General features: G+C 35.4%; 1 protein-coding gene across 13 annotated transcripts in view; it reads right to left on the minus strand.

Moving 5' to 3' along the window:
• The window catches only part of LOC143253625 (adenosine 5'-monophosphoramidase HINT3-like), a 39554-nt gene extending 20363 nt beyond the window's left edge, over positions 1-19191 (minus strand). For 8 of the 13 annotated variants that reach the window (XM_076507780.1, XM_076507775.1, XM_076507774.1 and 5 more), the window contains exons 1-3: positions 19001-19191; positions 16101-16225; positions 11813-11930 (exon numbers count right to left, since the gene is read on the minus strand). In XM_076507780.1, the coding sequence (XP_076363895.1) occupies positions 11813-11930; positions 16101-16184 (202 nt within the window). In that variant the 5' untranslated portion in view covers positions 16185-16225; positions 19001-19191. The other 5 variants (XM_076507778.1, XM_076507777.1, XM_076507767.1 and 2 more) reach the window with 4 other exon arrangements.
• Between the last annotated feature and the right edge of the window lie 2289 nt (positions 19192-21480).

Consider the following 21480-nt stretch of genomic DNA (forward strand, 5'->3'; position numbering starts at 1 on the left):
TGTAATCATTGGTGAATAATGGGGAAAAGGGGTGGAAAGTGTAAGTAAACTAACTGTTTGAAATATATTTTCAATGCAGGAAAATTGTAACTTCCAATAAGATACCTTAACTTCCATACACATACATGAATAGAATTCCACACAGAATAGGCAAATGGTTTAGTTCAAGGGAGAAAGTAGAAGCATCCTTCAAAAAAATCTAAAGGGAATCCTCTAGTAAGGTGATGACTTGTGGAATACCACAGTACTTCTGTACCAAGTATACTCTTTATTCAGATGTGGAAAAAATCTGAGGAGAACATCCAAATGGGAAGGAAAATGAATGGAAAGTGATCCTAACCACAAGATATGTTAACTTCAATCTCCCCAATGAACAAATTGAAAATAAAAGAAGGAATGTACCCCAAGGTGTAGAGTGGCTAAAGAGCAACATACCATACATGGTAAGTCAATTACATCCAAAACTTTACGACTGGGAACTAAAATACATGACAGGAGTAGGACAAGGATCATACAGTTAGTAAGTCAACTACAATCCAAAACTGAACTGCTGGTATCCATCCATGTGGGGGTAGAAAAAAGAATCATACTGTTTCATCTCAAGTTCAGTCAATTGGGAAGAGAAATTCCCACCACCAGTCAAAGAACAGAGCACAGATGATCAGAGCAAAATACACGTATATCCTATTCAAACCAAACAAACTGAACCACCTCAAGCAAAGTGACATTCTTGGCATAAAGACATTAAGTGTTATCATAAGAGAAAAAAGCACCAATAAGTGCACCAACCATGGCTATTAAGATCAAAGCAGCGCACCCAAGATAAAAGGAGTGAGGTATCGGGCACCCCCTGAACACATATGAAGACTTAAGTGATCAGTTCAGCTCTAAATCCAAAACCCAACTGAAGGGGATTGACTTGTATGCAGGAGTACAATGAAGGATCCTAATCATTATGGCAGGTCACTCCAAAGCTACATCTCCTCTGAGAAGTCTGTGCAGAGATGAGAGCATCTTTTTTTCACAACAAATGCATTAGCAGAACAGCACTGCCTTACTCTAAACTGATGGATTCATCAGTTTATATTGTATATCTCACATTCAAGAGGATTAGAGGAACATACACATTAGAGACAATAAAACTGGTGAACAACCCTATTTTGAAAAGTAGATAAAAATTATTTATTCAATCTAAGGATTGGCAGGGATGAGCAGCAATTCCCTTCTTCTTTATCCATGAAGTTAATGGGCCAGTACAGTCTGGAAGAGGCATAGTTGTGAAGCAAATATATTACAAAGAATAACCTATGAGCTGTTTTATGGAACACCTCATCTATAGTTTATGTGACTGTAATGAATAGTGTACATTTGTGGTCATAGAAATTATGAAATGTAAGTTTACGTGGCTTTACAGGGCAAGTTTTTGTACAAGTGAATGAAGTATACCATGACAGGCACCATTTGCCATAAAGCAGGATACAAGGTAAAATATAGGACAGACCACCACTGAAAAATAATATACATAACAAAAAAAAGAAAACCTACCCAGTGACAGTCTTGCTGAGGAGTGAAGGATGGCAACAGGTGGAAGACAGTACCCAGATGAGGAAAAAACAGCAACACAATGCAGACAGTGAGAGATTAAATTTGCAGAGCAGTCCACATGTCCATTTGAAGAATTTCCTCCAAAAGGACAATACAAATAAGACACCAGAGAAAAAGTAAGATGCTAATCTGATGGAAAGACACTTGAAATAATTTGCAAAAAAAAATAATCAAACCCAATCAAATTAAATCCAAACTCAACTGGTAAGGGTAAAAGAAGAGAGATCCTAAACAGAAGATAGTTACTAAAAGATGAATACAGGGGAATGGTTGTGATGTAAAGATACCATGTGGGCGATATTACAAAGAGCAGCACGAACTGTACACAGAAGTCTATCCATACAAGAACTGGAAAAAAAGGTGGGAAATAACAGGAAGGAAAATCATTGAGGAGAATTTACCCTCCTGAGCTGCTAAAACTTTGGGAAGGAGAGATCAATCCAGGTAAAGAAGAAGATAAGATGAATGGTACAAAGTCTGTGAAACATCAATCACAAACAAATCTGACTGGTGACATCTACAAGCTAAAACGTTGGTTGGTTGTGTGGCATTTTATGGCACAAAGCAACTAGGCTATCTGTGCCAAACAAACTCTATAAAGATTAAAAGTAAAATTATTAAATTCATAAAAAGTAATCAAGATAAAACAAAACAAAGTTTAATATTTGAATTAAAAACTCAAATAGTATTAAATCTAATTTTTAAATCAAATTTACAACAGTAAAAGAGAAAATAAAGTAACAAGTTTTAAAACACTTTCTGTAGCGTAATTTTAATTATTATAACTCACCTGAATGACTAACAGATAAGTTCAAACATCAATGTTTGTCACCTGAAGGTGGTCATTCCAGTCCTGGTTTCGAGATATTTGACACCAAGTCCATTTTCTAATTTTGTATAGAACTAATTTTATGTCCATTCATAAAAAGGAATAATCTTAAAAACACAGTCTAATTTATGAATTAAAAACTTAAAAAGCATAAAAAGGCCAATGACCTTTAAAAAACTAAAAACATTTATAAGGTGAACAGTGTCACCATTGCCAATGACACTTACAGATAAACCTTTGGACAAAACACATCTAAAATTGTGCTGTCTTTGAGAGTCATAATGACAGCATAACAGTAAAATGTGGACTATTGTGACCTAAGTGTCACACATTGATGCATCAGTCCCATATAAAAGAAAATGACGAGTTAAAAAACTGTGACTAATGCATAGTCTAGTTTGGACAACTCCCTCTTTTTTATCTTTATGGAAACAAGATGGCCAAAGTCCAATAGAGGGTTTTATCTGGAAAAGCTTGTTTTCATGTAGCTCACTCCAAGTCAACTGCCAAATGGCACAGAGCTGACCATAGTCCATGTATGGAACAGGCACAGCAGCAGTATCGCCAGAGCAGGCAAACTTAGCTGTGGTGTCAGTGAGCTTGTTCCTGCAAATACCAGTGTGGCCTGGTATTCAGAAGAACTGGACAGATGTAGATATTACAGAGAAATGGGCCAGTCAGTTTTGAATATTGTAAGAACTAACATTAAGCAATTCCAGGGCTAGTAGAGAACTAAATGAGTCAGTATAAATAGCACAATTCGTGTACTGCTTAGCTTCTATATGATCCAGGGCAAGAGAAATGGCATACAGTTTGGCAGGGAACACAGAAACCCCAGAAAGGATTCTGTGTGCAACCAATGAACCACAACAAACCATGACAGTGCCCACAGAGTTACCTGATATCTAACCATCCGAATAAATGGAAATGGAAGGATGGTTCAAAAGATGTTCAGCAAATAAAAGATGGTACTTTCAATTGGAAGTATCTGCTTTCATCAGATGACTTAAAGAAAGTTTACATTTGGGGATAGCAATAAGCCATGGTGGGATGGGCTGACCAGTGAATACAGCAAAGTCATCCAAGGACAAACCAATTCATCCAACTGCACCTGGATATGGAGGCCAAAAGGAACAATGGCAAATTGTCTGTTCTGAAAAACATGTCCCACTAAGGAAGGAAAACACAACCCCAGGTGGGATGCTGTGGTAAGGATCGAAGTTTCAAAGTATACAATAAAGACAGTTGGAAACAGCAGAGGTGTAGATAAGGTTCATGAGACTGTGTTCAAGCTCTGGACTGGGGAAGTACAGAAAGCACCAGAGCAGAGCCAAAGTCCCTGATGACAAACAGGGTCCAGCATCTCCAAAGCCAAGATTCTGGCAGAGCCATAGACCAAAGATCCATAGTCTAGTTTTGATTGAATAAAAGCACAATATATCTTTAGCACAGTACACTGATCCACTCCCCAAATGGTGGAAGAGGACACAGAGAATATTCATTGCTATTGTACATTTGACTCGTAGCTGCTTGATGTGTGGTATAAAAGGTTAGCTTATGGTAAAAGATAAGCCCAAGAAACTTTGTCTTAGGGACCATGGGAAGCACAAATTCACCTATACAAAGCTCAGGATTTGGTGAAAACCCCACTGGCAGCAAAAGTGCATGCAAACAGTTTAAAGAGAGAAAAGTTAAAACCATTTGCTGTGGTCCACTTCATTAAATGACTGAGGGCAGTCTGTAGGTGCCACTCAACACACCTCATGTTTGATGACTAACGAGATGTGGAAGTCATCAAAACAGAGCCTGTTTGCAACGGTAAAAGGGAGTTGCTCAGTGATGGCATTAATCTTTACACTTAAAAGTGTGACACTCTAAACACAGCCCTAAGGGACACCAAGTTCCTGCAGGAAAGAACGGGAAAGTGTCAAACCCACCTGAATTTGGATTCACCTACCCATTAAAAATTTTTAAATGAAAATAGGTAAATGGTCACATCACCAATAAAAGTGGAGGGTTTACAAAATGCCACACGTTTATGTAGTTTCACAAGTCTTCTCAAGGTCAAAGAATATTGATAGAAGATGTCGTCATTTGAAAAAGGTTTCTCTGATTGACATTGCAAGTTGAATCAGGTGGTCTATGGTGGATTGCAGTCATCTGAACCTACACTGGGTGGGTGAGATTTGGTTGTTTGATTTGAGGAACCAAACAAGATGAGCATTAATCATCCTCTCTAAGGTCTTACAGAAACAGCTTGCCAAAGCAACTGGATGGTAGTTTGAAGGAATCTTGGGATTCTTCTCAGACTTAGAGAAAGGTAGGAAAATAGCCTGGCACCATGCATCTGGAAAAACATTTTCCTGCCAGATCTAGTTAAAAACAACTAGGAGAATAACAAGAGGAGCAGGAGATAGGTGGCATAGCATCTCATAGTGTATATCATCTGATCCAATCGATGAAGGGCCAATTTGAGTTCCACCAGTGTAAAGGGGCAATTATAGTCACAAAGTTGATCAGCCCAAAAGGAAAGAGGTGACTGTTCTGCCCTAATCTTGATGGCTAAGAAGCAGAAATGCTAGATATCCAGCAAAAGCTTTTACAGAGAGTATCAGCACTGCTCCGGGTATCAGCTACTTCCTGGCCATCAGAGAGCAATATCAAAAGGGGGACAGAGTGATACTGCCCACTGACCTTTCAAATTTTGCTCCATATGACTTTGGAACTAGTGGTAGAAGAGATTATAGTTGTGAATTTAATCACAAGATTCCTTCTGGCTTTGGTGTCTTAGTTGCTGGGCATGTGCACAGGCCTGCTGAAAAGCGATGTGGTTCGAGAGTGTGTGATACCTACAAAAGGTATCCCAGGCCCGTTTTTGAGTTTTCCATGCCATGGTGCAGGCAGGATTCTACCATAGACAAGGATATCATGGAAAATGTGTCAAGGTTTTAGGAATACATTGAGCAGCTGCCTGCATAATACAAGCATATGTCCGAGGTGCAGTGGTGAGCAGTAACTTTCAAGCCTCAGGGTAAGTAACATTTTGAATCGTTTTCAAATGCTGTATCTCTTCCTTCCAACCACTTAGGGCAAAAACAAAAGTAGAATGGGTGAGACCCATTGCAACTGATGCAATGAGGGTCCATTTCACACTCACAGGCATTGTGGTCCTTGTCACCACGAGCACACGTCAAGGAACTATGACATTATGTCTTCAAGTGTTTGAATCACTGACACCTGAAACAACTGAGAGGGCTTGTAATGTATGGTCATACCCTGCAATTAAGATAACCTACCTTAATGGTGGCAGGTAGACGTAATGATGTAAATGCCAGAATGAGGACATTGGTCACCATCATAATTCTGTCTTTGCAAATGGAGACATGCCTCACTGCAGAAACTCCTTGGGTGGAGAAACCAGCGAGAATCTCTGACTCAAGGATGTTCTTCAAATCCTTCTCAACAATAACTCCTTGTGATGAATTCAAAGTAGCATGGGTAGTAACCTCAATGGGTATATGCCCAATTGCCTTAGAATGCAAGAGGAGTTCACTGTGTTTAGCAGTGGATGTTTCCACCAATGTCACCAGAGCAAAGCTTTTTGACTGACTTAGGAAAGCCAGCAAGTCCCTCTTGTCCCCTCTGAATAAAAAAACAAAGGGAGACATTTGCCCTAAAGGTTTGTCTGAAAGAGAATGTAGTATAAGAAAATAAGGTACAGGTGTTACACAGGTTGAAGATAGCTGCTTAGAATCTTCTAAATATGGTTGTTTACCAATAGACTATTTGTTCATTAGTTTATTTAAATTGTTATTTGGGGGGGTCCATAATAAAGAAATATTTCAGTGCCCACTGACCCCACCCACCATGGAACTCTAAAAGGGGATGCACTACAGTGCCAAACAAGGACACTGCAGCAACGCCAAGGTTTCATGATCACAATACCCAAACACCAGCATCAGGCACAATGTCCACAACACCTGCTGAGTACAACCAATAATGATACTTGGTTGACCCTAGCCCAAGTGGACCAGCCGATTCACCTTGGGGGCCACCCCAAGGCTGCCTGTCTACAGAAATACAAGGACAAAGTGGTGCATCAGGGTTGATCCCTGAACCAGCAGGATCCTCTCCTCCCCTTCATGGGTCACTATGCATGGCAAACGTGGGTGGATGTTTAGATCCCAAAGGAGGTAAACTGAAAGAACAGAACCTTCTCTGGGAGATCCCCTTACCACGTACAGGAATCGACAACAAGGGAGACTAAAAAGAAAAGAAAATATACCTTAAGGGATCAATAAAACATGGAACAAGACGACAAAGGTTCAAACAATGATAAAGTAAGGTAGCAAAGCAAGATGTTGACTTCCCAATCTGGAAGGGCCATAGCCTAAAAGGTCCATGAAGAAGCTGAAAGGACTCAGAAAATGACATGCATATATGTGAATACTTGTTTGATAAATTGTTTAGGCAGAGTATTCATGATAAAACTTAGCTGAATGGATAGCAACTTCCTGCTGTGAAAAAATAAGCATAGAGGATGACATTTGGAATGTCTTTTGCTTTTTGTCTTCAGGTTAGTGTGTATGTATGATGTAATCAGTCTTCATAGTATTCTAATGGATTGTGAAGAGCATGATATGATTGGTTGATTCACCCCATTTTTCTGATTGGTAGAGATATTTTCTTTAGATTCAAGTAATAGCAGACACAGCTTACTAACCTCTAATCCAGAATCTCTGTTTAATGGAAGTTTAATCGTGTTAATGTAAAATGATTCTTTACTTTTTCTTGTCTTTCAAAATGTTTTGTGTTGAGGATTCTAGTTTTTTTCCCCAATTATTTTGTGTCTAATTAACAATGTGTCCTGCAATGACTGAATTTTATGTTTTCATAAGTTTTGTACTGTCTCTATGTTCTTTTCCAAGTCTTCTTGCAGAAACATGAAATTTCTTAAAAAATATTGTTTCTCATTGATAGGTTTTTCTTCGTTTTTCACCAGAATAGATCTTAATGTCTTGTAGGATTTCTACATGATTCTTATGTTAAATTTCTTGTAAATACACCAGAGATTCTCACTCAAACTTTTACAGATAGGGGAGGTAAATGGTAGTAGTGGTAGTGTTTTCCTGATCTTTTCTTTCTGTTATGGTTTTCTTCAGGGAGTTTTTACATGAAGAATGAGCTGTAATCATTCTGTTTAAAATAATATATGATATTTTGGCATTCTGTTTCAATGGTGATGAAGGATCCATGAAAATATGTAAATCTGGACAAGTGGGAGGAAGCAAGATCCTCCTTGAAGTGTGAACTTATCCAATCACCAAAGCAAATTATCCAGAAGTTAATAAGAGGACTAGCCAAGGAATCTGTGCAAGGTTCTCTTGGTTGTACAGAATCCCTTGAAGAGATCTCATATGAGCACAACCATGGGAATAACTGTCATAATAGAGGACAACATCCCAATAAAGACAGAACTTTGCAAGCAATAACAGCATTGATGACTGTCAGCTCCACTGAACAGAGTCAAAGAGAAGGTTGACCTGACTGAGATGAGTGGTGAACAAAACACCCAAATGGGCAAGATACTAAGTAAGAGCAAGGCAAGATTTCTCCAACTTGATTAACCAACTGAACCCAACTTCCTCCAAAAGAAGCAGATGAATGTGTTGAGAAGACTCTCATTTGGAGTTAGTCAACAGAAGCCAGTGATTCATGTAACAGTGGAAACATGTACAAGTTTTGCAAAAGCCTTGAGCACCTGAGAAAAGATATGGAGTAAGAGAGAAAGATAGAGAGAGGAAGTGTGTGAAAATGATAAACTTAAGGTAGTGTCTTCACTGCTGCAATATTGGAATGAGCATTTGACACTTGACATTAGTTGTTAATAAACCTAAAGAAAAGAACTCACCTAAGAGTAAGAAACAACTCCATGGTAAAACAAAGTTCTAACAAAAAGCAACTGAGGCATGACAGATCAATCACAGGCCACTAGTCTCCAGTCTTCTTGGGGATGATAAACACCCTGGAATAAAACTAAAGAGATGGGTGAACCACAGGCCCAATGGAATTTTAATAGCAAAGATCCTATACTGCCTCAGACAGATGCTGATATCTAGTAGTACCCTGACACAATGGAAAGGAAGCAGGTATCTGATACAACAGAGGAGGGAAGAGTGAATAGATGACAAGTTCCTCGGAGAAAACCTGAAAGACCCATACACCTTTGGTGAAGTCTTGCCATATATGAACAAACTGTAATAAATTTGTCAATTACAGACTGAAGCCTACTGGGTAGTCACCAATACTACTGGCAGTGAGACATTCAGTATTTAAGAAAACAATGAGAAGAAGATCCTCTTGTGGAAGAAACAGGTAAAGGTTGGGAAAGGAAAAGTTGATAAATAGAAATAGGGAATGATTGAGGCACCATGAGAGATAAATGATCAACAAATGATGAAAGAGTTGATTGCTGTCTCACAGATTCCATTTACAGTTCCAAAGTTGCTGGAAGATCTCCAAACACAAATTGATGGAGAAAAGGGGCCAGTTGTAAGTCCCTTGGATAAGATGATGACAAACAAACATGGGCCAAAAACCTGCATTTCACCCCAAAAGATCTTAACAACAGAAGAATTATGTATGTAAAGAAAGATCTAAAAATCAAAGAATGTGCCAACAGGGATGTAATATGGGTAAACGTATCCCTTGAGAAACCCTCAAAATCTTCGTCAATTGCCTTGTAGAGGAGATGTATAGTAGAAAATTAGAGTAACACAGATGTGAGAGTAAGATGGTGAGAAAACTGGGCATGGGTCAAAAGAACAGGATAATCAGTGTCCACCCCCTCCCAAACAGAATCAAGGAAATGAAAATTGGCTTGATGTTTGGCTGAAGCAGACTGATATGAATCACACAAAAAGTGAGACATACCAACATTATCAGACAGCTGAGATACAAAATGCTCAACATAAACCCCAGTATCACGAGATTGTAGAAACAAAATACCGAGAAGATGGAGTATCATGTAACAAAGAAAGTAGAAGATAAGAAAATTGGGGAAAGAAATAAAACAGAACATAAATGGGAAATTATGTCCTGAAGAACCACATTAATCCTAATAAACCCACAATACAAACTTAAGAAGACATAGCAATTTCAAGACAAGAAAAAAGGCTGTCAAATTCTCATTGTCCTGAATAGGTTCAGCATGTTCAAGAAAAGTTGGGCAACATCATGAGAAGAAGGTTGGTTTAAATAATGATTAATCTCTCAATGAATAAATCCAAAGTGGAGTTCTTCCCACCTGAAGCATGAGTAAATGTGCTGGTGGAATACAGTCTCTTATACAGTAACTTGCACCTCAGAACTTATAATGCAAATGAAAACCAAACACAACTATGTTGATAAAGAAACATAAGCATGAAAAATAAAGTTCTGTAACTGGGTGGAAAATTAAATAATACCACATTGAAATGAGATACAAATAACTATTTAAAATATGTAGGAAAATAAAAAATACACAATACAAAAATTTTAAATGTGAAGAGAACACTAAATGAAATGTTTTAACATGAATACTGCCAATTGAGAAGTGATATTTAGGTAGAATAGCACAGAGAAAGTCATGTGTGCGAGACTCATCTATTAGTGAATATTTGTCACATGACAATTGTTATGGATAAATCAGTTAAACAACATGAAGTGAGGGCTATGTGGGAGTAAAGGTTAACAAATTTGCAAATAGAGGGCAGTACTAAATAAGAAGAGCTATGTCAGAATATATACATTAATTATGAAGAGATAGAGTAAACTTCTGTTTCTTACTGAAATTAGATTAAGATGCTAAGTCTTACAGCAAAGACTTGGTCTGTGGGACTGACCTCAATCATTTTGTGCTTAACATAGTTTGCATGTTCTATCTTTTAATCCTTTCACTGCCAAATTATTATTTTTAACTAATGCTGATTGCCACATTCCTTTTGCCTGTTAGAACTGAATAGGGGTGCATTACATAAAAGGTTTATAACTTTGCTGCAAATGAACATATAAACATGAAATTTTCAGAGTTTGTTTGGAATGCACATAGTTGGGTAGCCAGTCCTGCTCAAACATCTCCATTTCTTCCAGAGTTTTCCACTGCCACTGGGCTTCCTCTTCTGAACTGGTTGATAGTTCAGGTGGAGATGGGGACTGTAGCTGAAGTGAAATTTCTGAACTGCTTCCTTGGATCCTTCCTCAAACTGCAGTGACTCTTCCCTGCGATTTTGCTGACTTTCCCATGGTAATGAAACCACACCCACCTATGGTTTTAACTATCCCTATTTTGTTGGTTGCTTCTAATTTGCTTTGTGTGCTTGGTCTACTTTTTCATCACTGTCTTCCAAGTCTTCCTCTGAGCTTTCGTACTCAAAACAGTTACTCCCCAAGTTCAGATCTTGGTGAATTATTTCCAAAACCTAAACTGCAGTAAATGATGAATGCCTGCATGAAGCTATCTTAGAAACTTTGTTGACAAAATTCTTTTTTTTTGCATCCAGGAAACAAGACTAATCAAGTGATCAGGTTCATGAATATGTAAATAGTCCAAGATGAGCATCTAAGGCACATGAATATCAAGTGAAGGTTTGCATTTGCACATATAAAGTTCTGCTATCTATTGAATGAAGAAGACACTTCGAATTATGAGTCGAGTGCCTTAACCACCTGGCCACACTGGGCTTTTATAGTTTGAATTTTCCTTTGTTGTCATTCATCATACTTCAGTATTCCAAATAAAAATGTGTATTTTGTAATCACATGCAACTGGTCCTTGATTAGAATTTTTAATCATGCATATTTTGATGTAAGATTTAAATTTTTCTTGACACATCTGTATGGAGTTGACCATGCAAAAAATCACACAATAAAACAGGTGATTTAAGAAATATTCCTACATGGTCTGACCCTGCAATTTATCGATTATGGTGGTGCAAATGCACAGTATGGGAGAGCTAAAGAAAAGTATCTAAATAAATAACGTTTCAGCACAAATGCTTTTAAAATGTTTTATAAATCAAAAAAAAGAATCACCAATAATGAATTATGACTCCGTCTATTGATTTATGAAAACATTAAGTTGCATTTTACATAGACAAAAACTAATGTTTGTATACGTGATTTATAGTTCAATTATTTCTGAAGTAATAAACTGAGTAAACAATTTACAAATTATTCTCGAGAACCAGCCTCTATAAACGTTTAAAACAAAAAATTCAAGTATATAAGTATCTAAATTAGTCTATACAAGCTACAAGTTTAGCAGCTAAAAAAACTAACAGCATTTAAAGCTAGATTTTTAGCATTTATAGCTTTGTTTCAAAAAGAAATGTAAATTACCCATTGGAATGTGTTCTGGAGTTAAGGATCTTGCATCTTGAATATGGATTTTTGGAATGATAAGATAATGGTGCAGAGCAGCTGGAGAAATGTCTTCAAAGGCAACATAGTCTTCATCCTATTATGGTAAAAAGAATATATATATTTCAACTAGTGAACTTTATATTTGAAATATTAAGGGACTACATAAAGAACATAATATTAAAAAATATAATAAGCCTAACATTATGCCTTTGACAAATATAATTAATTATAATGTTTCACCAGCTACTAAACAGCATTCACACCATTACAGCAAATTTTTAGTTATGATTCTTTGGTGGATTTGCTCATCAAAAAAAGAAAGAAAAAAGGGTGTGTGTCAAAATGCCATAAAAAAAATAATTTCAAGTTCCCCACAAAAGCATGCTAAAATCTGGGATACACCTGTTTTTGTTGTCATTTTTCTTTTCTTTTTTTATGAGATGGATCAAATGGTTAAACAAACATATTTTAGTGTTTTGAACAATTACTTAGGCTTGTTTTGACCAATTTAGACAGAATTCACCACAAAAGTCCTGTGGTATATGAATTGTCTGTTTTGGTTGGCAACAAGGGGATTTTACCTTTTCATTTTTCACTGTGATACGTCCTGAGTCTCCCAACTTTTGTTTCTAGTGTATTAGCTTTGAGATGAACTATGTAAAAAATGCTGGTGATAGTAGTAAGCCCACAATTAAGCCTTCTTATTATGACTCTGCAGAGAGACAGACACACACACACATACATACTATTTGTCTATTGTTTCTTCTTCCAAACACTTTGACTGACCACCACCACTCCTTTTTTTTTTGGCAGATTTACTTGAAACTTTGTAGGCATGGTCATATTTACACTAACCAAGATGAAAACTGGTACAATGAATTTTCTTGCACCAGCATACTGACATACAAAAAATTAATTTGCCCATTCTGAGTGTTTCTAGGTTGGTTAGAGCTTACAAAAAAACAACAACATAATTTTGGGGATTCGGGTAAATTAATTATATTTTGACCAACTTACATGGGATTTGGTACAAAGACACATTTCTACAGGCCATACATACTGGCAAACAAAAGTGGTGGACTTGTCTATTTTTAGTAATTACATGGGATCTAGATGCCACAAAAAATATAATTTTAGGGGTTTTTGACAATAACTCTGCTATACTTCTATAAATTTACATGGGATTTGGTACAAAGATATTTTAATAGATCCTCACATATACATGTTAAATGTGAGATATGCCTTTTTTGGTCATTTGAGTGGGGATAAAAAGGTTAAATAAATTTATAATGTTAGGGATTTTTTATAAATTAGTTAATGTTGTGCCAACCAATTTACACAGAATTTAGTATAAAGATACTCTGTGCAGTCGGTTCAAAGGGAAATATGGACAGTTTTGGAATTTTTGCACTTTACTCGATTTTCAGCAAAGAAAGTACAATTTGGGGTTTTCATGCATTTTTTGCATATGTCAGCCAACATATATGGGATTTGATACAAAGATACCTTCTTTCAGGCCTCAAGCAGTGATATAGTTTATTTTTCTGTGTTTTTCACAATTTTTATGATATTAGAATATTAAAATATTCAGCAACTGAAAGGGCATGTTTGGTATGACAGTGATTTGAACCTGCAACTCTTGCATTACAAGTCGAGTGCCCTGACCACCCGGCCATGCCAGGCCTGATGTCAAGGTATTTATAATGTTTTAGAGATGGAATATTAGTGAATAAATGTTGACTAACCATAACAAAGCTCAAAATTGTCACAGGAAGATTAAGTTTAACAAAGAAAGAAAGAAACAATAATTTTATAAATTTAAAAAAGAAATAGGAACTAAAACAATAACAGCTCAGAATACCCCAAAGAAACATGCCATATATCTATGATCTAGCAAAATTCAGAAACAAGGTTAACCCTCCAACCCACATGTAACAGTACAGGATTCAGCACACCACCACTCTGTCAGGAGCCATATGGACATAATGTGATGATTAGATAAAAAAAAATTTCATTCCACTTTGTGGAGATTATAAATTAACTACAATACCCTCACATGATACAACCATAAAGATTATCTCTAATGTGTTCAATCAACACTATTTATTAACAAAGAAATATCTAACAGATATAGTAGCATAACCACAAAAGTGTCAGAATTGAAAGTACTTAATGAACAATTTACGTAACAGAACTTGCAACTTTCTTTATAAACATGAAAAACCTTACGATTTATATTAATTATATAATAAGGCATAGTTATAGCTCACTATCATTATTGATACTTTATCTTTTTCTTTAACATTTTAAAGCTCTGAAACATCTTTTATAACTGTCTTGATATGCTTTAACAATTTGTGATTCAGCTTTGTAATTCACCTAGATTTTGTTGCACTGACAGACATACTACTCAGTGATGATGATAAAACCCACTTGTAGAGAAATATATATACGTAAAAACGCCTTGTTTGGGTTGAGAAAATTTTTTATGTAGAGGAGTGAAGAAGGCTGAAACGTTGTACGCTCCTCTACACAAAAAATTTTCTCAACCCAAACGAGTCGTTCTTACATATATATTTTTGACAAACATACTGTTCAACACTAGTTAAGATGTGAAGGACACACTCAGGAATTTCAACAGCCATCTATAACTAAAGAAATTCAGGAGAAATGTTGTTAAACCTGTCACAGTTATAAAGTCTTCATGATGAGCTGTTTATATTCTTTAACAGCCAATGCATACTTTCCAATCTGTTGTTACATCTCCACCTCTACATGTATTGTGCAGTACAAGCAAATCACCCTTTCTCACATTAAACATATTCTTACTTTGCTGCTTTTTAACATTTCTTTGCAACATGTTGTAAAGCTTCCAGTTAATATGAGGCCCATTAATAAAGAACTGTACAAGACTAATGCTACAAGTTACCATAGACTATTTCAAATTTCTCATAGATTTGCTCAGATGTATGATGATCCTTATGCAATATGTCAAGTATCTTGACACTGTTAAAACTCCTACCAAACAGCAAAACTTATTCTGACTGGAAGTGGGGTACTATCCTACATGTTGCAAGGTATGCTAATTGTCTTTTCCCACAATTGAGCTGTTTAGCAATTATACTTTCATTAAAAAAAAACAACTACAGAACACTTCTCACGACTTCTGTGAATTATGACAACTCTGCTTGCTCAGCAAATTTCTGCAGCCAATGCAGAAGGCTGTTTAGCCTAAGATACAACAGCAATATGTACTCAATCCTAAAGATGCAGCTGTTGTAGTAACTGGCAGTTGATGGTGATGGCATCAAGAAATCAGTTTTTGGTCCTGTTTTTCCATTTTGTTTTGTATATTCTTGATGCTTCTTGACTTTAAATACATAAATAAATGAAATTAAATTAATTTATTCTTGCACTTCTATCTGCACACTCTACAGGGAAGAAACTATTAAAACTTGCCTAGAATTAAATACTAAAACATGAAGTTATTTTGTTTTTCCATTTATTTAGTAGTTACCTATTCATATAAAGACAAACATTAAAAAATACTAACATATCTAAAAGACACATTCTAAGAAATATTGTACCTACAAGCACCAGATACAAAAACAGCAATTTCATAATACTTAAAAGACTATGGCTTGACTACTTAAAAATTCACGAACTTAAAGTTTTTAAAAACCTATGTAAACCTAGCACCTACTTTCTAAACATATTCATTCAATTACTGCATATCTCAAATAACTAAAGAATAAACTTGACATACATGCTATTTCATATGTAGATATATTAGTTAAGCCACTGAACAAAGCACCTATGGATTCCTGTGCAAATGGACTTGAAATTGACATTTAGAAACTGTTGTCTTCATATACTAGATGTCATATGAAAAGCCTGCAGTAAGGAGTGGTATTTTTGGATATTGCAGCTTTACAATGAAGACTTTTTCTATGGAAACTATGTTATATAACTATTGTCAAGACCTACAACTGTTAAGTAGAACATAACAGGATGTGGCAACATGGTGAAGCTTCAAAATTATTTTAATGTAGCATAATCAATTTCGAAAATAAAACTACAATAATTAACATTTTTCAAAAATCTAAACCCAATGATAATAATAATAAACTTTCACTTCAAAGAAAATTTAAAGGTATCATTTAGTTCACATTTGTATCTCTTTCTGTCAAATATTTGTTTTTTAATTTCATCTACTTTTGCAAATGAAGTCATGTTGCTTCTACATAATTCTATTTTCACCTACCTGATATAGGATCACTGTTGATGGATCCTTTCCAGTTGCAATTGTGCAAAAAGTACATTCTGAATTAATGTTGTAAGCAGACATGTTACATCCAGATGGTACACAACAACTGGGGTAATCTTGATCTATATATCATGGTTAAAATGCATAATTTCTATTAAATTTATATTGTTGACAAAACTAAAATACATAGACTATTACTGGGAGGGTTTTTATACTATTATTATAAAACTACACAAGTTTCACCAATAATTAGATACCCATGTATTCAAGAATTATTAAGTTTCAGCTATATGTATAGAAGTGTCAAAATTTTAAAAAACAAAACTCTTTGTTCAATGGAAACACTGTAAAAAATGTTCTTAATCATCTTAAATATATACTTTCTTCCTTCACTTTCTAGAAAACATAAAAAAGGCAAAATATAACTTCTGAATTTTGATATATACATATCACACGAACAGAAGCACTGTATCTCAGAATGGCTGGTATGGATGACGGGTGTTCACACTTTTATTGATAAGCAGAGAACAATGTTTTAACCTTCCTAGGTCATCTTCAGGTTAACATGGATATGACCTAGGAAGGTTGAAATGTTGTTCTCTGCTTATCAATAAAAGTGTTAATACCCATACCAGCTGTTCTGAGATACATTTTTATTTCAAGAGGGGTTTTTGGTATAAAGAGAGACAGAAGCATTGCTTTTGTAGGGATGGGTCAGATTATTCACTGAAATAGGTCATCAGAGCTTTAAATTTGTGGTAGCCAAATGTAAAATCCAGATAAAATATACACATAAATTAACTAAAATGACAGATATACATTTCACAGGTTCAAAAGGTTATGTGAATGCAATCTACAAACCTGAAATGGACAAAAGTAGTTATTCTTTACAAGCATGTCACCTCTCGCTTGTCACAGTCCAAGTCAGATTGACACCATCAATTTCCAGGCATATCTCAAGTGCAAATAATTTTTTGTGCTCCATTTATGAATTTTTTTATTACCTATTCTGATTAACTGATTTTAACAATTTTACCTTATGTGCTCAGTTTATTTCACATATTCTTCCTTTTGGCTTATTAATTATTTTTTTTTTATAATTAAACCAACTATTATTCAACTTTATGAAATCTGGTAGAATGTAAATGGGTATAAGTTGCTTTTATTACTGAAACATTATATTCAAGAGTTATTTTCTGTAACATTAAGAATACATATATTATGTATTCCTTGAGATCAACATAAACTTCACTATCCATGTTCATAATTTTTTTTTTTTTTGTAAACAAGTGTGACTATTACTATATTCATAATTAATTTTAATTAGAAACACATACTTTAAATAAAACTTTCTGAGAAGAGTTGAGCAATTAGTGAAATTTACTAACTGACTACACTCAACTGAGCATTCTAATGAGTTGGTTCAAAAAAATGTATAATGCTAAAAGTCAGATTTTGATACCTGCATAGCATAGATAGTCCACTGTGTAGCTTTGTGCTTAACTTGATTATTTGGATAGTTTAAAATAATTAGCAACCCTCATTTTGATTAGATGATTCTTTTTAGTCTTGAGACTAACTGATTACTCTTAACAAACTTGAATTTAAAAAATATAATAAGGAAATATTTTGATTACTGAATAGATCGAACAGTCAAGGACACAAACAATCAACAACTAATTTTATTTTTGAGACTAATCAATTTACCAACATTTAAATAATCAATTACTCTCATGAGATATCAAAAAAACTTATTCTAAAATTGGTTTTTGACACCCACCATCTTTGGATAGGCATAAATAACCTAAAATCATATTAACACCACCACAGTACATTGTTTGGATGGCTTGGGACAAATCAACCACAACAACAAGATTTTTTCCATCCACAGCACTGTAAGGTTATTCCAATTAAAATTATACTATGAATATGATATTCCATATGCAATATTTTTCATTTATTATAACTGAAAGCTTTTTGCCATTTATTCACTAAACTTACCAAATAATTCAACACCTTTTGTGAGGTAGTTGCATCCTTTTCATGCGAGTAGCAATACCCAAAACTTTATTGTCAAATTCAAATAATGTACTGGTCATTCATGTAAATCGAGAAAAACTAAGATCCTAAAACTGACACTTGTTGTAACCCATTCAGTAACAGTTAGACTGAATACCATTTACAACAACCCTTTGATTTCTTCCCTCTACTATTAGTGTTACTAATCGTTTATGCTGAATTTTTCGTAAAGCTACTTGAGGTTTCTTTGTGCTAACTGTACCTAATTTTGAAGGTGAAAAGTTGAAAGGGAGAGAGCTAGTCATCACTACCTTTGTTGTTTTAAATTAAGCACAAAGCTACACAATGGGCTATCTGTGCTCTGCCCACCACGGGTATCGAAATCCGGTTTTTAGTGTTGTAAGTCCGCAGACATACCGCTGAGCCACTGGGGGGCTCATCACTGCCTTCGCTAATTGTTGAGCTACTCTTTAACCAATGAATAGTAGACTTGACTCTACGTTAAAATGTTACATGGTGAAAGGGAGAACATGTTTAGTAGAAGGGCAATTCGACCTTCTGACTACGAGTCAAGTGCCCCAACCAACTGGTCATTCCGGGCCGTATTACTAATGCTTTAACCTGTTCTTATTTAATTATTCAACCTATCTCTCACACCAATAAATTGTTAACAGCAAGTAAAAATTTAGGTCACTCATGAAAAGAAGATTGAAATATAAACCCTGGTTTTTAACTGCAATTTACTAAGCAACTATAGTCTTTCAGTTTCACTTTCAGACTGAGGTAAAATCAGCCTGCACTGATATGATGTCCATATCCAAAGAAAAAAAAAAAAAGGTGTAAGGATTATTGTTATAACTAGTTAACTGCACACCCACCTAAGTCCAAATGAAAGAAAGGTTTGGTAGAATTCTTGTTAATAGTTAGAATACCATACTAATCACTAATGATTCTTATTTATACATTCCTCCTGATCTTGCCTCCTTCACAATTGCTTTTTCCTGAATTTGAGATCAACCCGCTAACTCCCGCAACAAGCAGAAGATTGTGTATGAATAAACGCATGCGCAGTTTTCTGTGATCTAAATGCGACAGCAAAGAGCTGGAATTAACGAAAATAAGTTTGTCTACTTTAAAAATGTAGATTCTTGTTTTGAATTTGCAATTATGATAGTATTATATCTTTACATTTTTTTATTCTCTTCTCTAATGAGATGTCATAGAAAATATTTTCTCATTGTAAAACGACATATAGTTAAAAACATAAGCTTCAGTTTTGAAATGCAGTCAATACTGCAACATTATTCACACGCCCAAATTAACTTAGACTGTTGTGTGGTGATTTGAATACGACCTGCACACTCCAGATAATTTTTATTTCAATTGACATTTCATCTTTGTGGTTTCTTCAGGACTAGTACATAAAAGTATACTAGCCCTGAAGAAACCGCAAGGCGAAACGTCGGTTGAAATAAAGATTCTTTTATGATTAGCTAAAATGTAGTTTTCTAACTTTGTTATTCATATGTGCAAATCCCTCTATCAAAACTAGAAATTCTTAAAATATTTAAGAGGTATTCCAAATCCCACAAATCTATAATAACAAAAGGACGTGTCTCTGTAACCCCCATAACTCCAGGAGTAAAATACCTAAAACCTGAAGGTGTGCACTTGAGTATCGTCACCTATCTTATCACGCACTTGCGCGTGCGCATCTTTTTAATGAGGCAAGACGGCAAAAACAAAAGTCACAAAGAAAAAAGTGGTTTCTAATATAACGACTTCTAATACAAGAAAGTGTGTTTTGATAACAATGCGTTCTCACAGTTGTTTTTATGTCATGTTGCTTAGCAAAAAAAGTGTGTGCGTGTTTTCTTATAGCAAAGCCACATCGGGCTATCTGCTGAGCCCACCGAGGAGAATCGAATCCCCGATTTTAGCGTTGCAAATTCGTAGGCTTACAGCTGTACTAGCGGGAGGGGGGCAGTTTATATACTAATATTACAAAATGAAATGTACAAACACATAAAACTGAAAAGTATATATCTGTTAATTTCTTAATCTAGAGTCTCCGTTGATCAAATTCAGAAATCATTTAATTTCTAAAACTGAATCGATATTTTTACTTGCATGGTAAATCTTATACATTTGACTCTAGGATAGGTTATCTCACATTATGACTTTACTTCAGGCGTATTTATTAATTTATTTAAAGCATACCAGCATTCATTACACTTACAAGGTTTTATGATTCCCATGAACCCCTATCCCTAAAATCGTAATAGGCAGACATTAGATGAACTATTCTGTGTGGATAAATAAACTTGACTTCTATAACTCCTATTATTTTGAGAAATCAAATGTGACATAAAGCAACGCACACAATCTTTTATACAGGTTAGAATAATTACTTATTTTATTATCATCATTCCTTTACCACTTTTTATGTTTCTGGGGAATAAAAATGTTTAAAATATTTTTGACTGTTCTTCAATGCTAAAATATGTTTAGAATACACATACACTGACATAGTCATTTAGAATGTGTCAACCTAATAACTCGAGCAAAAGAAAACAGGGTGAAAAAGTAAGAAGTTCTACAACAGTGCAGTCGACTTTAACGAGTGCAAAAGGTCAGTACCCCTGCTGGTACAGCGGGAAGTTTACGGATTCGCAACGCTATAATCAATGGTTCAATTCCCCTCGGTGGACTTAGCAGATAGCCCGATGTGGCTTTGCTATAAAAAAAAACACGCACGCACACACATTAACAAATATTATTACCTGCGGTTGCTGCTTATGCAAGGCAATTCATTAGTGAATTTTGTGTAGTAATGATAGAAAAAGAACAGCTACAAGAAATATGTCTATCTCTGTAAATAAGCTATGACTGCAAAAGAGATTCCTCAAATCAGTTCAGAGTCGTAAGTTTTACAACTACAAGGAAATGTTTTCCCTTGCGAAAGATTTAAAGATTGAAGCATTCAAAATTCGATTAATACATAGAATTCGTAGCAGTGACATTCCGAATGGATTTCACAACTAGATAGCCGAGTAGTTAGCAGTTTTAATGCTCCTCTACATGTGCAGTAAGTTGCGCTAAATTAATAAACTAGATCGCAGTAAAATGTCTGAAAATATACTTGTTTGTTTTAGAATTTCGCGCAAAGCTACACGAGGGCTATTTGCGTTAGCCGTCCCTAATTTAGCAGTATAAGACTAGAGGGAAGGCAGCTAGTCATCACCACCCACCGCCAACTGTTGGGCTAGTCTTTTACCAACGAATAAGGGGTTGACCATCACATTATAACGGCCTGGCATGGCCAAGTGGGTTAAGGCGTTCGACTCGTAATCTGAGG

The sequence above is a fragment of the Tachypleus tridentatus genome, chromosome 6 (genome assembly GCF_004210375.1).
Source record: "Tachypleus tridentatus isolate NWPU-2018 chromosome 6, ASM421037v1, whole genome shotgun sequence".
Lineage (NCBI taxonomy): Eukaryota > Metazoa > Arthropoda > Merostomata > Xiphosura > Limulidae > Tachypleus > Tachypleus tridentatus.